Consider the following 19,861-nt stretch of genomic DNA (forward strand, 5'->3'; position numbering starts at 1 on the left):
GGTGACGCAGAAAGGGGGGTTTCCGGTGACCATTCACAAGTCGGGTGGACGAAAGCAGACCTCACGGGAGGGGAGGGCTCGTGTGGATGAGATGGGGCTTGTCAGCCACAATTGTAGATGCAGCAGACGCTCCGCGGCAGGCAGGTGGCGGAGACAGGTGATTTCCAGGCTCAAGTGAGAGATCACGGAGGGAGGAAGGTGTCTGACCACCAAGGACAAGTCAGGAGGCAAAGGCAGAGGGGAGCCGGTCATGGATTGAGACTCAGGCAATACCAGCCCCAAATGATGACTCTGGAAAAGAGAAGCAAAGTTTCCAGGAATAACCACTCCATAAGCTGGTAGGAAAGGAAGCGCTCCCATGATATGTGGTGATGGTAGAGAAGGGTGCATTCCAGTTGGAAACCACGGCTACGACATCCAGCAGGGCCCAGCTCATCAACGGCAGTGGAGTTTTGTCATAAACCATAATCAGGAGACAGAGAAGAAAGAACATCATGGGAAATGGCAACTGAGGTCACGGACAGTTCTCCAGGCTGAAATGGCAGCTCAGGTGAGGGGGTTGAAGGGTGGGCGCCGCCACAGCTCGACACTGGGGCACAGGCCTGCGGTCGTGACGGCCTGCAGAGAGGAAGCCGGCCGCCCAGCGACCACTCCTGCGGTCGAGGCAGAGGAACCCTGGCCACATGCTGGAAACTCACGTGGCAGTGAAAACGGGCACATGACTGCAGATGGGACTCACCTGCTGGAGAAGGTTTCCAGCCCTCGGTGAGAGCCCACAGGGCAGAGAAGGTTCCATCTGTACTGTTGGTCCAGGTCGTGGCCCTGCGGGGCACGGCAACAAGAGGGACAAGGGAGCATGGTACCCCATGCTGCTCGCTGTGCCCTGAGACACGAAGACCTCCCTCTGCCACCCAAAGTCTTGAATTTCTCACCAGCATCCATGGGACGCATTTGCTTGTAAGTGACCCCCACAGTAGTGCAAGGGGCCAGTCTTTTCTCCCCACAGGGCCTCTGCCGACAGCCCGTCTTGGCTCCGGTGGCCCTGTGGCTGACTAAGTGCAAAGGGTTGAGTCTGCTTGGCAGTCTGAAGGCGTCCTTGCCAAATCCTGCTTCTTCCCTGGTGGGGTGCTCACCACCTGGTGGGGAAGGTACTCAGCCAGCAGGGACAGAGGAGGCTGGCTGTCACCTGCACAGAAGCCAGAGGGGTGTGAGGTGCTCACAGGAATGACCAATGCAAGGACAGGGCGGTGGGTGGTGGTTACTAAGGTTTGAGGGCGTCCTGTGTGCATGAAAGGGATGACCGCAGGGGAGCGTGAGGGCCAGAGTCTGCAGATGCTCAGGGAAGCACAGCTTACACAGCAGAAAAGCAGAGAATTCTGTGGTTGAGCAGCTGGACCCAAGATGGTTGAGTGCTCTGCGGAGACCCCACCATTCAGCGCCCCTATGGGATCCCAGACCATTACCCAGGGATACGCCGTCTGGGTGAACAGGCCCCGAGTCTACCCCAGACCTGTCGGACCTTCTAGCCTCTAGCCGTGGCCCCAAACCAGGGCTGAAGAGCACAGCTGGGGACCTGCCCAACCCCAGGATGCTGCCAGGGAGCTGGAGGGAAAGACAGGCCTGCGAGCCTTCGGGACTTCAGGAGCTTCCGCGGGACATGGGGTTGGATCCCTCAGCAAAGACCGGGGAATGAGCTACCCCTGGTGCAAAGGCCCTTGGAGGCCAGGTGGAGCCATGGCAGCCAAGGAGGGTGGGTGGGCACAGGGGGCTAGGGACCAGGCCTCGGTGCTTGAGGGCCCACATGGCCACAACGCCACCTGCATCTCCTGGCTGCGCTTGTTGAGATTGAGCCGAGTTCTCTACATCGGGTCCCGCCCATTGGGAGAGAGCAGGAGACCACCTGGGAACCCAGCCTCCAGCAGCACGTGGTAGAAGGGGGCAGGGGGCTTCTCCCATTCCTGTTCACTCACTGCCTGGAACTTCTGGGACCACAACCCTGTGATGACCGTGGACACCCTCAGGCTTGGCTATGCAGTAGCCCCACTGGCCCGGGTGCCCACACCCCTTCGCCAAGCACAGCCTCGTGGCTACGGTGGTCTAGGGGGCCTTGGGTTGTGGCTTGTGCTCCCTGATTTGGAGGACTCAGAAGAGGCCTTGCCTGTGTGGTGCTCACCTCCCCATGGATCAAGCTCACGGCCCCCGGGCAGCTGTGGCAGGGAGGCAGCGCTCTGGCCTGTTTCTCCAATGCGGAGTGGGCTGCAAACCACAAGGACATGGTCCAGCTGCCCCTCATGAACCTGCCCCCGGGGCAGGGAGCCCCTAGGAGCACCTAGCCGTGCCCAGCGACGAGCACATGGGGAGTTGGGGCCACCACCCATGAAGTGCCCACAACAGCCTGTGCCAGGAAGGAGACTGGGCTTGTGTCCTCTGTCCCGGGGCCCAGTGTGGCCCCCTTCTTACACTTTGGCCCACCCGTCTCCAGCAGGCCCCTCAGGACGGCTGAGTGGGTGGGACTGGCCCCTACAGCTTCTTAAACTCACCTGTGAGCTAGGTCCTAAGGAAGCATGACAGGCTGAGAACACTGTGTCCCCGAGGCCCCTGCTGGCTCCCAAGAGGTGGGAAGTCTGTACCTACACATGTCCCAAGGCACAAACACATGTGGACACACATGGCACATGGGGAGAAGAGAGGGCCTCTGCTGACCAGTTGGTCTGTCTACACCAGGGCCCTTGCTGAGCCCTGGAAACCCCTCCTGTCCCACTGCACGGGGCAGTGTCACCCTCTAGTGGCCCACAGGCAGACGCATCAGATGCACCCAAGAGCATCTGGAACCGACTTTCTGAGAAACGGGTCTTGGTCTGGTGGACCCTACCCCCCCTTAGATTTCTTGTCCTCTGCCTGTGGGGCTGGCCTCTAGGGCCCTGTGCCCACCTAGTCTGTCCCTCCGGGCCCCTCCTCCCCCTGCCACCTACCCCCCCACACCCCCGTCTTTCTGCCCACCTGCACCAGCCCAGGGCCTTGGCCCCTTCCTTCCATCTGGGCACCCAGGTAGCAGGCATTTCAGTAGCAAACTGGCCAGATGAAGTTCTCAGGGTCCCTGATCCTGGAGCATGGCGCGCCCCTTTTCCTGACCCCCACTTCAGGGTCTCGAGGGAACCACAGGGCCAGGCTCTGGTCTCCAGGCAGGAGGCTCCAGGCTCTGAATCTGGTTCTTGGTGCCATTCCCACAAACGGGCACAGTCCCCTCCTACAACTCAAAGTATGGCACAGGTTCAAGGCTAATTATTCATGTGAATAATATTTTAATAAAATTCAAAGTGAGAAAAGTCTGGGGAAAAAGTTTTAGTACTTACAAAGTTCTGTAACAAAGAGTAACATGTTCCTCAGAGACGTATATAAAACACAAACAGAATTTTAGCATCAGATAAGAGCAAAACCTGGCATTCCATGAGACACCCTGATTCTCAGCCACTTTACATTGTTCACGTGAATCTGCACCGGAGCCACGGGCACGTGAGGGAAGGAACGACGCGACAGGCTGCACGACACCACCTGTTGCAGACGCCAAGGGGTGTGGCACAGGCCCCCTGACGCGGAGGCTGAACCTTTCCCTCAAACAGCACCAGCAGAGTATTGGGAAGAATGCTCTACCTGCAATTTTTGTCTCAAGTCTCAGGACACAGGAATAGGGTGTTCTTTATTCATGGGTCTGAAGTGTTTGCAGTAAACAAAACAAGCTTGAGGCAGGAAGCAAAGGCTGCCTTCTGGCTTCAGTGAGGTGGGCATTTTTAATGCTACGATTACATTCTTCTTTAAGGCGGTAAGTTTTCTCTTTTGTTTCTTAAAACCTATGTTAACTGCCTTCTTCCAACATTTGTCAGCATTTTGTGTCCGATCGACCAGACACAGAATGAAATGAGCACAAGACGGTTCTTTACAGGACAGAACTTAAGTGATCGTCTTTCAAAACAGTGAACACAACAGGATGTTTGTCTTAAAAACACGTAAATAATAACACATGTCTGTGAACACTGCTCAGCCTTGTGGGCTTCTGGCCTGTACACCTGGGCTGAGTGTTGGGAGATTTCTGGGCAGTTGCTGCCGTGAGGAGTGACATCACTTCCGGTCGTGTTCACAATTAGAAATCCTGGGGCCAGGAGCCCAGATCAAATGCAAGATGAGAGCTTCTTCCTCTCTTCAAACTGCTTGTCCACCGCCAGAGACAGGGCCTGGAGGAAGCCCTCAATGGTGACGGTGGGGGCCTAGAAGGAGATACGGGCACGTGGGCTGTGCCTGCCCTCGCCAGGGCCACTAGCAGGTGCAGGGGCACAGCCACAGCATGGGACAGGCAGGGGGACTCCACCATGCTATTTTGCATGGATGCTCCAAGTGGGGCAGGGAGGGCTGGGGAGGGCCAGGGTGGGCCAGGGAGAGTCAGAGAGGGCCAGGGAGGGCAAGGGAGGGTCAGCGAGGGTCAGGGAGGGCCAGTATGGCTCTCAGTGAGCCACGCATGTGTGTGAGGCGCCAGCACCCCCTGGTCACCACAGAGGCAGCGAGCCATAAGCCTCCTCTTGCCCAGGAGCCCATCTCTTAGACATGGAGAGAAATCAGGTTGATGGTGTCCCATGCGATGCCCAGCGAGGCTCTGCCCTGCCACACAGAGCAGTGGCAGGGAGGGCAGAGAGCCAGAGGCAGGGACGGCCGCGGAAGACTCACCTGGATGTACAGCGCGTGAGCCAGGAAAGGGAGTTTTCTCAGGACGCGGCCACTGAGGCCCTCACTCTTCCTGTGGGCAGAACCAGATTTGGGGAACAGGTTCAAGCCGGGTTCCCTCATCTCTGAACGTTGTCCCCCCACCAGTGGGTCTCGAGGGGGGCTGGTCTCCCCCAGTCCCCAGCTATGGCCCAAGGCGGGACGACACACCACCTGCCTTGGAGCACACACGACACCATAGGCACCGCCAGCGGCACAGCCCCCAGGAACCAGGCTGGTCCGAATCTAGTACTTTTGCACAAGTGTCTGAATGCCCCTCCCGGCCCCTTGTCAATCAGTTTAAATCTCTTCAACAGATTTACTCAAAAAACAATGTTCATCAGGCTATCCCTTTGTTCAAAACCTTCCACAAGCCTCATGGCTTCAGAAAGTTCATGCTCCCTGGGCAGAACATGGCCTGGGGACTGTGGCCATCTCTGCAGCATGACCCAGCTGAGGTCCCCTTGCACACAGGGCACCTGCGGCCATCCCATCTCTCTTCAGTTTATCACAGTTCTGTCCTTTGAGGCTCTGCTCCATCTCCCTGCCTTCCCTCCTCATGCCCTCGATCACCAAAGCCATCTGGGAGGCTGACAGCACTGTAGTCGTGGGCCCCCACGCATGTGCGGCCCCCCCTCGAGGCTCAGGGCGGAGCACGTCCCTCCTGACAGCCAGGGCTCTGGGTGTGCTCTCTCCTTCCCCTCCCAAAGCACCAAGCACAGGACGCTGCAGTTCTTTGAGCTCCGCTTGCTCAAACAGAAGCTTACCATGTTTTCTTCTTGGCAGTTTGTACAAATTTTACAAATACCATTTTAAAACCATTGAGATGTCGAGAGCCTTGATTTGAACGTCTACCTTTACAGACAGAAGCACCGTGCTGTTTCCAAGTTTTGAAAGCCGCCTGTGGGAGGGCAGCTGACACTCTGGCCCAGGAACCCGAGACCGCAGTGGTCAAGGGCCCTTGGCACGTACAGGACAGAGGCCTCAGGATTCAACTCCCTGCCCTTGGACAGCAAACTGCCACCTCAGGCTGCTACAGCCAGCTACGCCCCACCCATCACCACAACAGAGGCACTTTTCTTGGTGCAACGGAGTCAATTCACACCTTGAAATTTCACTCAGGAGAAGGCTCAACTTCGACACGTTGTTTTCAATGAAGCCAATCATCTCCAGCTCCCGGAGGGTCAGCAGCTGCTGGCGAGGGTATATGATCTGACACTGGAGACAGAGACAGGGCATTACGGCAGGCTCGGCAGGGCAGAGTGTGCCTTCCCTGTCAGCCACGGGGACGGCACCCAGGGAGCAGGCGACCACATGCCATCCCATGGCAGTGCGGGCACAGCCACACCAGCTGCCGGCCGCTCCCCTCTTGCTCATATGCACACCCCCATTCCTTCCAAGACAGGGAAAACCACGCCTCAGGGAGCAGCAGCCCACCCTCTTCTGTGCCTTTGGTCAGGAGGTGTCTTGACTGCATTGTCATGGCAGGGAGGGATTTGGGGGGCCCAGGCCTGCCTGGTCCTGGGCTTCAGTGCTACACCTTAGCCCAGGGGAGCAGAGCTGGCCCAGGAGCCAGGACCTGGCCTGAGTTGGCCTTTCTAGGACAGTCTTCATGCATCATTTTTATGATCAGACTGTTGTGTGGTCCAATGGTGCAGCCTGACCCTGGACTTGGGCCCGAGTTCCCGCCCAGGCTAAATGCATTAGGGTGCCCAGTGACCACTGTGGAATGACTCCTCACGTGAACTCTTTTTGGAGGGTTGGTGAAGACTGTGGGTAAATTTAAGAAACATGGTTTGTGTTAGGAGTGTTTTCTTTCTTTCTTTTCCTTTTTCCTTTCCTTTCCCTCCTTCCTTCCTTCTCTTTCTCTCCTTCTTTCTCTCTTTCTTTTCATTCCTTCCTTCCATTTTTATTTATTTATTATTCATGAGAGACACAGAGACGCAGGCAGAGACACAGGCAGAGAGAGAAGCAGGCTCCATGCAGGGAGCCCGATGTGGGACTCCAGGATCACACGCCCTAGGCCGAAGGCAGACGCTCAATCACTGAGCCACCCAGGCATTCCTTGTTCTCCTCTTTCTAAAGTGACAGTCCCTCAGGCCCCCTGCAGCCTTCCTGGGACTGCCCCCTCCCCCCCGCCCGCCCGTGACACAGGCCATCCAGGCACACGAGAACTGCTGGCTCCTGACACAGTGGGCCAGTCTCAGGTGACGGCCTTCAGGAGCAGCCAAATCTGCACTAGGCCACTGGAATGTCTTCATTCCCTGTAAACCATCTAAAGAACCACCCCTGCCCCACATGCTCAGCTCCTAGAAAAGTCTATACGTTTGTCTAAGCCTTAGAGCATCTTCTGGATGCACAGCCTCCGTGCGCTTGTGACTGCTGGCAGGATCTCACCATGCCGACTTCCCGACAGCGACACTTTCTGAAGTTTACCAAGGACCTCAAATCACAGCTCCATAGGGCACCTCCCTTTCTCTTTGCCACAGAAAAGCAGGGTGGGATGCACACACCACGACCAGTTCTCCCATGCCCACCATGGGCGACGTCATCCTTGCTGGGGGCATTGGGGCCCCAGCTCCGTGGTGCCAGGCGGGGTTCCTCCATGCGCCGTGACCTCTGGTCAGGCTGACGTCCCCGAGTCGTGACCTCTGGTCAGGCTGACCTCCCCGAGCGCCGTGACCTCCGGTCAGGCTGACCTCCCGTGCGCCGTGACCTCTGGTCAGGCTGACGTCCCCGAGTCGTGACCTCTGGTCAGGCTGACGTCCCCGAGTCGTGACCTCTGGTCAGGCTGACCTCCCCGAGCGCCGTGACCTCCGGTCAGGCTGACCTCCCATGCGCTGTGACCTCTGGTCAGGCTGACGTCTCTGAGCACCGTGACCTCGTCAGGCTGACCTCCCCGTGGGCTGTGACCTCCAGTCAGGCTGACCTCCCCGTGGGCCGTGACCTCCGGTCAGGCTGACTTCCCTGAGCACCGTGACCACTGGTCAGGCTGACTTCCCTGAGCACCGTGACATCCAGTCAGGCTGACCTAATGAATCAGTGGCCACAATTTCAAATATCAACTCAACCTTCAAGTCATAACTGCAGTTTTCAACCTAAAAGGGTTAACGTCATGATCAGATAACTAACTCCATGTTGGAATGATCTATTCTGAGCTATGTCAGGGAACAAACAGAACAGAACACCAGAAATCCACTGCTAAAAGAATGAAAGAACAGCCAGTACCTTCATTAGTTCTTCCAAACAGGAGAGGTAGATTTTGAAGATGGCTGCCGCAGAGGGTGGCCCGATGTATTGCCTGATGTCAGCCCTGTCCACAAAGGCCACGTCAATCCTCTCCGTGATGTTAGAAGTAGTCAGAATTACCACGTTGCAGTGCCTGGAGGCAGAGGACATGCCAGTCACCAGGTGCCTCCATGACTCCCTCATACCCCGTTCCTGGAGGTCCCAGTGTTCAGCCAGCGTTCCAGCAGGCTGCACTCCATGTCCCGACACCAGCCCATAAGGCCTTCCAAGGCTCATCCCTGAGCGCCTGCCGGACCCCGACTCCCATCAGGCTCTCTTGACAGCGACACAAGACACCAAGCAGATCCTCTACTCCTCTGCCTTCTGGAAAGTTCTCCTAGGTACCAGCGCCGCCCCCCCCCCTTAACTGTTCCCTCTCCTCCCTCAGCCACAGTGCAGCCAAGCTCTCACCTGTGTGCAGAGCCCTGACCACCCCATCAACCTGCCCAGTAACTGCTCTGCACATGTTCTCATCACCCCCACATGTCATGAAGCAGACTATTTATCCTAGGTACCAGCTCCTTCCCCTTTAGCTCCGAAGCTGCACGAGAAGGCACCTTTGTCTAGTCTGCTCACTGATGTGGGCCACCACAGAGCAGGCATATGACAGCCGCGGGGGCTCACGGGCGGTGGACGCCGCAGGGTCCCCTAGGGCCAGAGGGCCAGCTTTAGCTGCTGGATGCATAATGCAAGGTGAGCAGGGGTGAACCAGTGAAGGTGGGGGCGGGGAGTGCTTGGATCCTAGGAGCCCAGGAGTCAGACCCACACAAAGGCTGGCTGGGAAGTCACCCCGAGGGACCTGAAGTAAAGGGGACAGGAAGGTGCGCAAGACCAGAGGCCCACGTGTCACCATCCCCTCTGGAGCCTACCCTACAAGGTCCCAGGGGCGTGGGGCCCCACCTACTGGCTCGAGTAGTGGTACCCCACGAGGCCATCCATGCCCTGGGAGCCCTGGATGTGGGGGTTTCAGTGCTGAATGAGTGCACCTGACCTGGTCCAGGAAGACCACAGGCCTCTGAAGGCTGAGCGACAGAAGAGGGTAGAAGGCCAGGCATGGGCTGCCCAGGCCGCCTGAAGAGAGGAGAGGCCAGTGGCAGAAACTGAGGTGGCCTGGAGAGTGGAGGGAGGAGAGGTTTGCCGGGGTCAGATGCTGTCGCCAACTCCTTGGAGAGCAATGGCCCTCAGGTGAAGGAGGCAGGGGTGGAAGCCAGATGGGGGCAGGGCAGGACGTACGGGCAGGCCCGTACCTCACACAAGTGGCCCCGCGGACCCCAATAGCCAATAGCAGTGTCTTAGGCAGCCAGAGCCTCTCTGTGGTGAAACTTCCCCGAAGGCCTGGAGCAAAGAGCCCTTAGCACAGCTCAGTTCCCTGCAAGTCCACATGTAGCAAGCTGGCTCCTGAGTGCCACTCTGGAGGGCAGGGCCGCACCCCAGCTGTGACCACCTTTTACACTCAAGCTTCGCTTTATGTTTTTAGTAGTTTAGTACAAGTACTTAATTCCTAAGCTCTGCATGTAACAGATACACTATACTTCACATGGGCGTAGACAGAACGAATACTCAGCAGCAGCAACCCCATCTCCATAAAACAGGAGGCAGAAGTTAAGACCTAGGGGTGTGCAGGCCCCTCACACTCTGCCTTGGCTCCTCATGTGCTGCCACCACATCACCATTACCTCTTAATCTGATCGATCTGGGTCAAGACGGCGTTGACCACCCGGATGGCATCTGAAGGCTCGGTGCCTGCCCTGCAAGCATTGCGGGCGGCCGTGAGGCTCTCCACCTGTGGGGACGGGACAAAAGGTGGAAAAGGCCAGTACATTGCCCCAGGAGCATCAACTGAGCAAGTGAGGAACAGGTGCATGCACGTGTGAGCTTGTTATGCTGGGAGCGCCCCGCGCAGGACGCCCAGGAGGAGCGGGCTGCGTGATTGCAATGCCGGATGGAGGCCATGTTCAGCCAGTGCTTGGATTTGCATCAGTCCCGGGTGTGATGTCCAGACATGCCTACCTCATCAATCAGCACAAATACCAGGGCATCTTTGTCATCGATTAAGTCCTGAATCTTCTGGAACATCTTTGTTACCAGCTTGCCACTCTAGAACCGAAATGATCCTTCAGTGTTGACTTGCACTTTCGAATCCATGGTCCCTACCCAGCTCAGTCTGAGCCAGGGGGCCCCACAAGTCCACTGTCTCCTGAGGGCCCCTTGGAGAAATCCCTAAATCCCAGAAGGTAGGGCCACATGGGAGAAGGCCGACGCACATGCCACCTTGTCCTGCTCCATGTGCCAGGGCAGCGAGTCTGGACCCACACTGGCTCAGCTCTGGGCCACTTGGCATGAGCGCCTCACACCTCAGTGCACTTCCTCCTTCTCTTTCCATACCGTCCCCATGACCAGGAACAAGATGGGTCATGTATGCAAACATATAAGCTGGTGGGCGCACACCTTACAGGGGTTCCCCATCCTGGCTCACCACCCCAGAGGGATCTTCTGACACAGGCACCTATGTAGAGCTCTCCTGGGTGAAGGGCCCCTACAGCATCACCCTGGCTGAGCCCTGAGGGCATGCTCAGCTGAGGATGCGACCCTTGCTAGAATGTGGGTCCCCTCCCTAAGTTGAGGATCTGTCCCACCCAAAGGTCTGGATGTGACCAGCAGAGGGTCCTCTCAAGTCTCACACTATTTCCAAGTTACTGCTTAGTTCCGGAACTTCTCTCTGACCCTTAAGTCAGCCCCACTGTCATGTGTTACCATTTCTAATGCTCCTGGTAAAGGAAGTTTGCCTACTATGTGGGACCTTTTCAACTACGTGGTCAGCAATCCTGAGAAGTAGAAGTGATGCCAATACTTACTTCTGAAAACCACTTAGAAAAGAGGCTGTGGCTGTTTATTTCAATTAGTTGGCCATACTGGTACCTGGGAAGATAAAACAAAGTTAAGACAATCGGTCTATAAATCATTCCTATGGCACCCCCAGTGGCAACCACTCCTTCTTTCACACTGCCCACTAACTGGTTATATCACCAGCTACCAACCAGGCTGGAAGTAATAATGAATCACCTCAAGATAATACCAACGAGGGCTCAAATAATTATGAAAACTTAATGACATACGGTCGGTGGTTCTGGTTGAAGCAAAGTGTTTTGAATTGAATAACAGCTTCATTTGAATCAAAGCAAGAGTAAAATTTCCCTTACTTCTAACCTACTCACAGTTCACACCCCTAGTGTTATAAGAAGTACTACCAATAATAACACAGCAAGCAAAACAAAACATCATCAGAAGTTGTTTGCTGGAGCTGAATAAGCTTTCCTTCTTCTGTAAAACCCAAATGAGCGTGACAATCTGTTTCCTAACACAGAATCACTGCCTGAGCCCTGGGGTGCCCAGACGCCCCAAAGTGAATGTCATAGTGACGTTCCACATACTGACTGGAATCTAGTGCTGACCCTCTTTGCACACTGGAGGTGGCCGAGACCTGCATGGGCTTAGTTCTAACTAAAATCAAACAGGTGAGACTGAGGCAGAAGGGAAGCTAAGCCAGGTCCCCTGCACCTTGAAAGTCCACACGAGAAAAATAATCACTTCCAAATCACTTCTTTTCTGTTTACAAAAGAGGAAAGAGAGAAACAACCTAACGATATAAAGATGGCCTGAATGTTAATGTTTAATTCTAAAGCATTTTGATAAGTAGAGCAACAAAGGCTAAGGTTTATTCTTACAATTTATAAGCCACAAAATAAATGCATATTTCTAGATGGTTGTACAGTTGTATTTATTAGTAACATCCTTAGTCTCTGGTGTTTTAGGAAACCGCCCCAAGAGATCTTGAAAACATGGCTGCATTTCAATAAGTCAAGATGAATACCAAGTTGTTAAACATGAATAAACAGTAGAAATAGAGCAATTTCCCTACATAAAAATAATTACATCCTTTAAAAGAAGTAAAATAGATTAACTTAAAGTATACCTCATAGGATTCCCTCTTCTAAAGTCATACTGGAGCAATAAGTATCAGATTAACTCTCCAAATTAATCAACCAGAGAACAAGAGACAAAACTGCAACAGCACATGTGAAGGGACTGGACAGCAGACATGAAGGACTGTTAACCCACACGGGACTGAGGGAGCCCGACAACTGCTCTGGCTCTCTGCCTGCAGCACCTTCCAACCACAACCCTGGAGGGGACCCAAAAAGTGCGCAGCTGCTGGGTGGACTTGGAAACACAGGCCTGAGTTCCAGAAGCCTGAAGCAGCTGGGGTCTGCAGAGCAGAGTTCCAGAAGGGGCGCAGATAAGCAGGACTAAAACTCTAGGAATCATCACGGGGTCCTTCTGGGTCTTTTCTGAACACTTGAGTATGCTTCAAAGGAGAAATCCCAGGAGGCCGGAGAGCCGAGAGCCACACAGTTCCAGGCATTCGCAGCTGGGACATTCACGTTCCCAACGGCCCCAGTGGACAGTACCTGCTATCACTCAGGGTGCCAGGCTGAGACCCCGGAAGGGCCTCGGTTCAACATTCGGTCTAGACCTCTCTCCAACAAAGCTTAAAAACAAACTTTAAGAGGATCACACCAAATCACAAGTAACTGAAATACTCGCTAGAACAAAACCCAACAAAAACAATGCTTGCCTTTAATCAAAACTTACCCTATAGGACAAGAAGCAGAAATTGACCCCAAAGCAAGAGAAACAACCATCAATCAAGAGACTCAGAACTGACAACAACGATGGAATTAGTAGAGAATGAAGTCAAAACGCCAGTGCTTGAGCATTTTAGCAAGAGCACAACGAGAGACCTGAGAGGCATAAAAGGAACCAAGCAGAGCCTCCAGAAAAGAAAAACACCATCAGAAATGAAGATGTCACTGAATGGAATTAACAGCAGATTAGGTATTTTAGAAAATGACCCAAAATGGAACACATAAAATTCTAAAAGCCCATTAAGACAAAACAGCACCTAAGTGGCCACGGGACAATATTGGCGACTGAACGTGTGAATAAATGGGTTCCTAGAAAATGGGAGGTAGCTGAAAAAACGGGCACAGGGTGTCTAAGCACAACGATGGAGAAACAGACCCATCCTGAGAGGCTGGCCACTCCTCTCCCAGGTGACAGAGCAGTGCTGTCAGCCAGAGCAGTATGCACCCCAAGCTGCCGTTGAGTCCCATCCCTGAGAGCAGACACTGTGTCCTGACGTGTATGGGACAGTCACCAGAAAGACCACATACTTAAAGTAAAGCCAGCACCATCAATTTAAAATGACTGAGAAGGGTCTCAGGGCACTGCTGAGTACAGAGGCATTAGTTAACCTGCCTGAAAGAGAGGGACTTCGTGTGGGTCAAGGGACATCATGAAAAAATAAAAACCCCTCTGTGCCACAAAGAGAAACAGGCAATCTTGTCCAGCTCTCCGTTCTCGAATTACCACGTTACCTGCTTGAAAGCCTAATGGTCAGTTTCTGGGCTAATGCTTTACACAGGGATGTTTTTCCAGTTCCCGGAGGACCTGCAACAAAACCCAAGCAAATGTTAAGTCAGCTCTGCAACAGGTTTCTTGAAACAACAGTAGTTGCATTACCCACAGCAGACAAAATGGGGAGCAGCACTTAATGCTATGAATGCTATCACCCCAAGTACTGCTCGCTGACTCACAAAGAAGTCTGCCAGCAGGGTGAATGTCACAAAATGTCAACAGGCTTCATGAGTCTTTCCATTTCTTCCTAGTTTGAACTCAGCTTGCGTCTCTGGTCTTAGCTTCCAAGACCGCAACACCACACTGCTTCCTGGCAGGTGGGTCTCCTCAGCATCCCGAGCAAGCACTACATTTCCTGGTCTCTGTCTTCACTGACACCATCCTTGTCCCGGTCCTCTATAAAATTCGCTCACTGAGGCACCTTGCGAAAGGTCAAGTGTCTCTCGTGGCAATCATTTCACTGAGGCCCACACTCAACCACAACCATGGCCAGGCAAGGGCCCCCCATTCCCACAGCTTCTTCCCCATGTGCCACTTAGCATGGGGCCTGGTGGCAGCTCTGAGATAACTAATGTAGAAGAACAAATGCATCTGTCAGGAAACACAGAGACATTCAACTCTGATTTTCTGCACACGGTCCTGATAATTAAAAAACAAAACAAAAACACATAATTCTAAAGAGAAAATGAGCTCTTTCACTAATTAGAATACCTGTGGATCACCAACTCAGAACTAGTAGGACAACGTGCTGAGAATATCTGCTGCTTAAGACACTTTAAGATGGCACAGGAGCCTATAACCTTAACTGGTGGAAGAAGCTAATTACTTTGCATCCCACCTCACTATCATTTGAGTATTCTCTGGATTCCTTTCTAACCACTGACATCAAGAAAAAACCCAGTGTCTTCCTCAGAGAAGATTCAGACAGAATTTCAGTAAAATATGGTTGTTGTGGTTTACGGTCACAAAGTGAAGCTCTAAGGATACTGCAAAGAAACACGAGGCAACTTCTACCCTAAGGTTCGTATGATCACTTGGGGGAATTAGGCAGTTATTTGAAAAGTTTGATAATAACATAGGAAAGTCCCAAGGCAGTGGGTGGCCACCAAGTGAAGGGTCAAGTAGCAGATGCCCCGAGTAATGTGAGCTAGATTGGCTCCTCAGGGAAGGTACATTCTAGAACAACTCTGGCTGCATCAGAAAACAGAATGGTAAATCTTAAAGAAGTCAATGCGACAAATAAAAAAGCCCGGTTTGACACAGTTTATCTTGTTATATAAGTGACACCCCACACGCTTTACCGTGCAGCAGCACTACCCGGTTCCAGGCAATGAGATTGCTGTCGACATTCTTGTCTGAGAACAGTAAAGTTGTCATCACATAGTCGAGGAGCTGAGTGAAGAAAGGTAAAATGCAGTCAAAAGCTGCGGACAGGGTAGAGAATTCCCACCAGAGGTGCTGCTAGAGCTCATGCCCAAGGAGGGCGGATGGGCACCCGGCCACCCCTCAGAGGCTGCCAGCACCACTGCATGCAGATGCCTCACAGGCTCTCGGTTTAGAAGAAACTCAAAACAGGAGGATAGGCTGGCTGCTACTATTGTAAGCATAAAGGACAAATGCGGGGGTCACTTTGACTAAAAATGATGATACAGAACGATGAGATTTATCAAGTGATGAGTAAGCTCCCACCTCGGGGACAACAGAGCAGTGGGTAAGCCGCAGCATGTGTGCTCAGGACACTAGCCAGGACTCTGTGTCTGGGGGGCTGGGCCTCCAGTGTCCCCCACAGCCTACAGAAGGACCCCTCCCCTTGAAGGGGGCTCAGAGGAACTGGTGCTCACTTGGGCCTGCCCACCTGCTCTGTCTGCCCCCGGCCCTGCCTCCTCAGTCCCTGTGGGTTCTTAAGAGCACCATCAATGAAAGCTGTCTTCATATTGGGCACCTTCCCCTTTCTCCCCGAGACTGACTCTGCTGGGGACAACCCAAGGACAGATACGCAGGACATGGGCTGTAGGTGGACCTAAGTTCCCAAAGCCTATTGGAGTCAAGGGGTTACAAGATGTTGAAGAGCAATACAATGTTGATCCCACTTTAAACAACCGGCCTTCTTGGAAAATAGCACAGCAACTTACATGAGATTTGACTTCCACATCATATACCAGGCTGTCCCAAAGCCCATGGAATTCAGCTGGGAGAGAATAAAACAAAAACCTAATTTTAGGAAAGGAGACATTACACTGATCTATGAGGTCTGCTCTGAGCCATGGATGCTCTCCATTGCTCCATGTGTGGCTGGCTGAGATTCTTACTATAAGAAAGTTAAACTTTTGAAGTTTTCTTAAAATTTCAATTCTTTTTAAAACTGAAGTTGTTTTTTTTTTTTTTTTTAAAGGTTTTACTTATTTATTCATGAGAGACACACACAGAGAGAGGCAGAGACACAGGCAGAAGAAGTAGTAGGCTCCATGCAGGGAGCCCGAAAGTGGGACTCAATCCCGGGTCTCTAGGATCACGCCCTGGGTTGAAGGCAGCGCTAAACCGCTGAGCCACCCGGGCTGCCCAAAACTATAAAGATGTTAAATAACTACCAGTCACGTAACTTTTGACAGATAATTCAAAAGAATACAGTTATTTTCTTGTCATGTTACCACACACAATTGTGTTTGTGGACCTGCACTCTGCCAGGAGCGCAGACCCTGGCCCGCCACCACTCCCCCCCACTAGCCAGCACTGGGGCAGAGCAGCGGCCAGTCTAGTCCAGCTGTTAGGACTTCAGACATAAACTCCAAGGAGGGAATTAACCCCAGGACTCCACCTGCTAGAACTACGGCAAAGTCCACAGAGAAGCACAGAGAAGGCAGGAGCAAAGAGTGGCTCAGCAGGTGACCAACTGGGCAGGAAAGGAACACCTCCAGATTCTCAATCCGCACCAGCTCAGAGGGACCTGCCTGAGGGGATACAGTTTCACAGTGGAGACCTCTCCTCTCCTCTATGTGACATGTTTTCCACCTTTAAGAAATAAGACATCCCAAAAGCCTAGGGATGAATACAGTCCCCTCAGTTAACAACTTGGGAGAGTCACATGCCGGCATCTGATGTTGTGTCCCGGGTGTGGCCTGCCCACCATCACTGTCCCGCACCTGCAGGCAGGACCCAGTGACTTGCCGCAGTGATGTTCTCGGTTTCCTCCTCTAGAGTCTCGCTGCTGGGGCCACCCTCATTCAGCTGGAAGACGTGAAGTGCAATTGTGCAAGCACCCAGATCAATGGGCTGTGGTGAGAAAAGAGATCAAATAAATCCACGCAAACTGAAAATAACTCACTTCCTAATTCTACTCATCAAAATTAGATGGTAATTTCCAAAAACAAAGATCAAACGTGCAGAATGTCAAAAAACAGTTTTTAGATCAGGAAGAGAAGCTTTTATGTTCAAATTTAGGATTACCTAATTTTAAAATGTTTCTCCCCGCCCCTTTTGTTTAAGAAAGCCCTTAATTATTCTTTGTAATCATGAAAGTTTCATATAAACCTGAAAATAGGTGGAAAAATACAAAAAACACAGAATGAAGAATGCCAAAGGCCTCCACATCCGCCTCACCCATGCTCTGGTCTATGACACAGCCACACGTATTTGACCAAAATACATCTGACTGCAGATTTCTAACTGTGCCTTTCCCCCTCGGTAGAGCTTGGAAACATTTCTGTCAGTAGACAGGAATCTGACCAGTGCTTTTTCCTAGCAATTCCACATTGGGTGTGGATGTATCATTTGCCCAGCCAACCTCTGACTGATGAACAATTATTTCAAATAGAACTATTCTTAACAACATATATAAGTCGTTCACGTATCTCTGCAAAATCACGCACTTGTCATCCAGACAATTCCTCTAGCTGAACCTGCAGGGTCAAAGATGAGAACGTTAACATGGTTACTAGCTCCAGTTAGGCTGTTAAGCTGTCTTTCCTCCACACTGTGGAAAGCTCATCAGGTTCCTTCCGGCTAGCCAAAATCTAGGATGACGAATAAAACTGACATAGCCACAAACGTTAGTCCCAGCATACAGATGGGGAGGTCCACCTTGCAAGCAAAATCTCAGTGCCAAGCCAATCCTACAAACTGATTCTTTACGAGACGTGAACCACACAAACATAGGTGCTGCATCTTCCCATCTTCGGGTTGTCTTCATAGTGACAGAAAGGCCCCACAGCATCTACCCTCTCATGCAAAGATGGTGAGTGGTCCACACTGGACTAAATGAGGACCTTCTAGAAGGAAAGCCCACCTCCTCTCTGCAGCCCCCACGCCTCCTATGGTCCTGTGCCCAGTGAGCCCACCAGACCCCCACTGATCACAAGAACAGGGAGTGGGCTGGGGCGGGGGGGGGTCTCATCACCACAGCCCACCACCCCACTGTGCGGCATCCCAAGAGGAAGGCCACATCCACTTCAGTACCTGGCTCTTTACAGAGCCGGTGCTCCTCTTAAAAGCCAACAGATAAACCTGCCAGTTTCTGACAACACATCACCAAAGAACCAAGCAAATATTTGTGATACTTTGTTGTTGTTGTTTTTTTCCTTTTTAAAAGTAAATTCTACATCTAATGTGGAGCCTCAACTGCTGAACCTAAGGCCAAGATTACATGCTCCCCAGACTGAGCCAGCCAGGTGCCCTTGTGATGCTGACTCTATATTCAGCTGGGGATGAGGGATTCCTCTTCATGGTGAACCAATTACCTGTGGGTCTTTCACCTTTAACTCTGTGTCAACAATAGACACTGACTGCACGTTTCTGGCCAGAAAAGGATCATCGAACTCATTCCACTTGTAGTCCCCAAACACAATATTATGCCTGTTGAGTAGCTTTCTTACACTCAGCTTAATGTCTTCTTTTTTTGCAGTGCTGGGAAAACAAAGGAGACAGTAAGATAAGGGCTCAGCTTACTAGACTGTGACAGTAAGCCTTCAAGTGAGGCCACTGCAGATGGCACAACTCTTGCCTACGGATCCACCTGCACCTCACTTGCAGCTACAGGGAGTGCTTGGAGGATGATCCAGAACCTGTATGCTCTCCTTCAGAGAAAGGGGTGGCAGTAGTGCTTCCTGCTATACCAGTGGCCCGGAGAGTGGGTCAGCACGCCCAGGTGCTGGGGACCAGGCCAGGAGGGTGGGTCAGCACACCCACAGTGCTAGGGACCAGGCTGGGAAGGTGGGTCAGCAAGTCCAGGTGCTGGGGACCAGGCTGGGAAGGTGGGTCAGCAAGTCCAGGTGCTGGGGACCAGGCCGGGAGGGTGGGTCAGCACACCCACAGTGCTAGGGACCAGGCTGGGAAGGTGGGTCAGCAGGTCCAGGTGCTGGGGACCAGGCCGGGAGCGTGGGTCAGCACACTCACAGTGCTAGGGACCAGGCTGGGAAGGTGGGTCAGCAGGTCCAGGTGCTGGGGACCAGGCCGGGAGGGTGGGTCAGCACACTCACAGTGCTAGGGACCAGGCTGGGAAGGTGGGTCAGCACGTCCGGGTGCTGGGCACCAGGCTGGGAGGGTGGGTCAGCACCTCCAGGGGCTGGGGACCAGGCCGGGAGGGTGGGTCAGCACGTCCGGGTGCTGGGCACCAGGCTGGGAGGGTGGGTCAGCACCTCCAGGGGCTGGGGACCAGGCCGGGAGGGTGGGTCAGCAGGTCCAGGTGCTGGGCACCAGGCGTGGAGGGTGGGTCAGCACGTCCGGGTGCTGGGGACCAGGCGGTGCACAGCCAGTGCTCAGGAAGGGCCGGCTCTGACCGCTACAAGTGAAAGAGCAAACCTCCCAGCGCCTAGGGAAGCCTTTTGCCAGGAGCCCCGGGGGTGTGGTTCATTGGAGAGAAGCCCAGCTTGCAGGGCATCACAGGACCCTTGAGGACCCCGGCTGGCCCTGGGACCCAGATCCCCCGCTCTGCGACCCTCGGAGCCCGGGAGCGTCCCAGGCGGCGCAAGCAGCTCTGGAAGGGCGGCTCCTGCTCCCAGGCCCAGACCCATCTCCCGGGGCAGGCCCCGCGCTCCCTCCGGAGCCGCAGCCCGTCCTCTCTCGCGCCGTGCGAGCGCCCGCATGAGTCAGGGCCGCGGTCCGGGTCCGGGGTCAGGGCCGGGGTCGGGCTGGGGCTCACCTGCAGCTGCGCTGGTGCACCTCCACATGCACGGTCGGCGCCTCGGCCACGCAAGGCAGCGCCTGCTTCAGGTCGCCCACCGCCTCGTCCATGGCGCCGCCGCCCGGAGCAGCGGGGGCCCGGCCGGAGCGTGGCCGTCGCCGCCTCGCGCCCTGCACCGCCACCGCCACCAGCACCCCCGCCGCCGCCGCTCCCGCCGCCCGCCCGCGC

At 53.7% G+C, this 19,861-nt stretch overlaps 1 protein-coding gene across 1 annotated transcript; it reads right to left on the reverse strand.

Moving 5' to 3' along the window:
* Positions 1-3,288: 3,288 nt before the first annotated feature.
* Positions 3,289-19,841, reverse strand: TRIP13 (thyroid hormone receptor interactor 13). Its single transcript, XM_055308529.1, has 13 exons — positions 19,652-19,841; positions 18,252-18,417; positions 16,659-16,788; positions 15,651-15,706; positions 14,820-14,910; positions 13,479-13,551; positions 10,896-10,959; positions 10,051-10,137; positions 9,717-9,823; positions 7,981-8,134; positions 5,858-5,970; positions 4,717-4,786; positions 3,289-4,262 (listed from the first exon to the last, which is right to left on the reverse strand). The coding sequence occupies exons 1-13, from the start codon at positions 19,741-19,743 to the stop codon at positions 4,167-4,169; spliced, it is 1,299 nt and encodes a 432-aa protein (XP_055164504.1). The 5' UTR covers positions 19,744-19,841; the 3' UTR covers positions 3,289-4,166.
* Positions 19,842-19,861: the final 20 nt, after the last annotated feature.

The sequence above is a fragment of the Nyctereutes procyonoides genome, unplaced genomic scaffold (assembly GCF_905146905.1).
Source record: "Nyctereutes procyonoides isolate TBG_1078 unplaced genomic scaffold, NYPRO_anot_genome, whole genome shotgun sequence".
Classification (NCBI taxonomy): Eukaryota; Metazoa; Chordata; class Mammalia; order Carnivora; family Canidae; genus Nyctereutes; species Nyctereutes procyonoides.

Coding starts and splice junctions, on each gene's coding strand:
- TRIP13 (XM_055308529.1), bottom strand. CDS start 19,743: ATGGACGAGGCGGTGGGCGACCTGAAGCAGGCGCTGCCTTGCGTGGCC. Junction 10,960..13,478: donor ACCATTAGGCTTTCAAGCAG/GTAACGTGGTAA, acceptor TTATCTTCCCAG/GTACCAGTATGGCCAACTAA. Junction 8,135..9,716: donor CAGATCGATCAGATTAAGAG/GTAATGGTGATG, acceptor CTCTGCCTCCAG/GCACTGCAACGTGGTAATTC.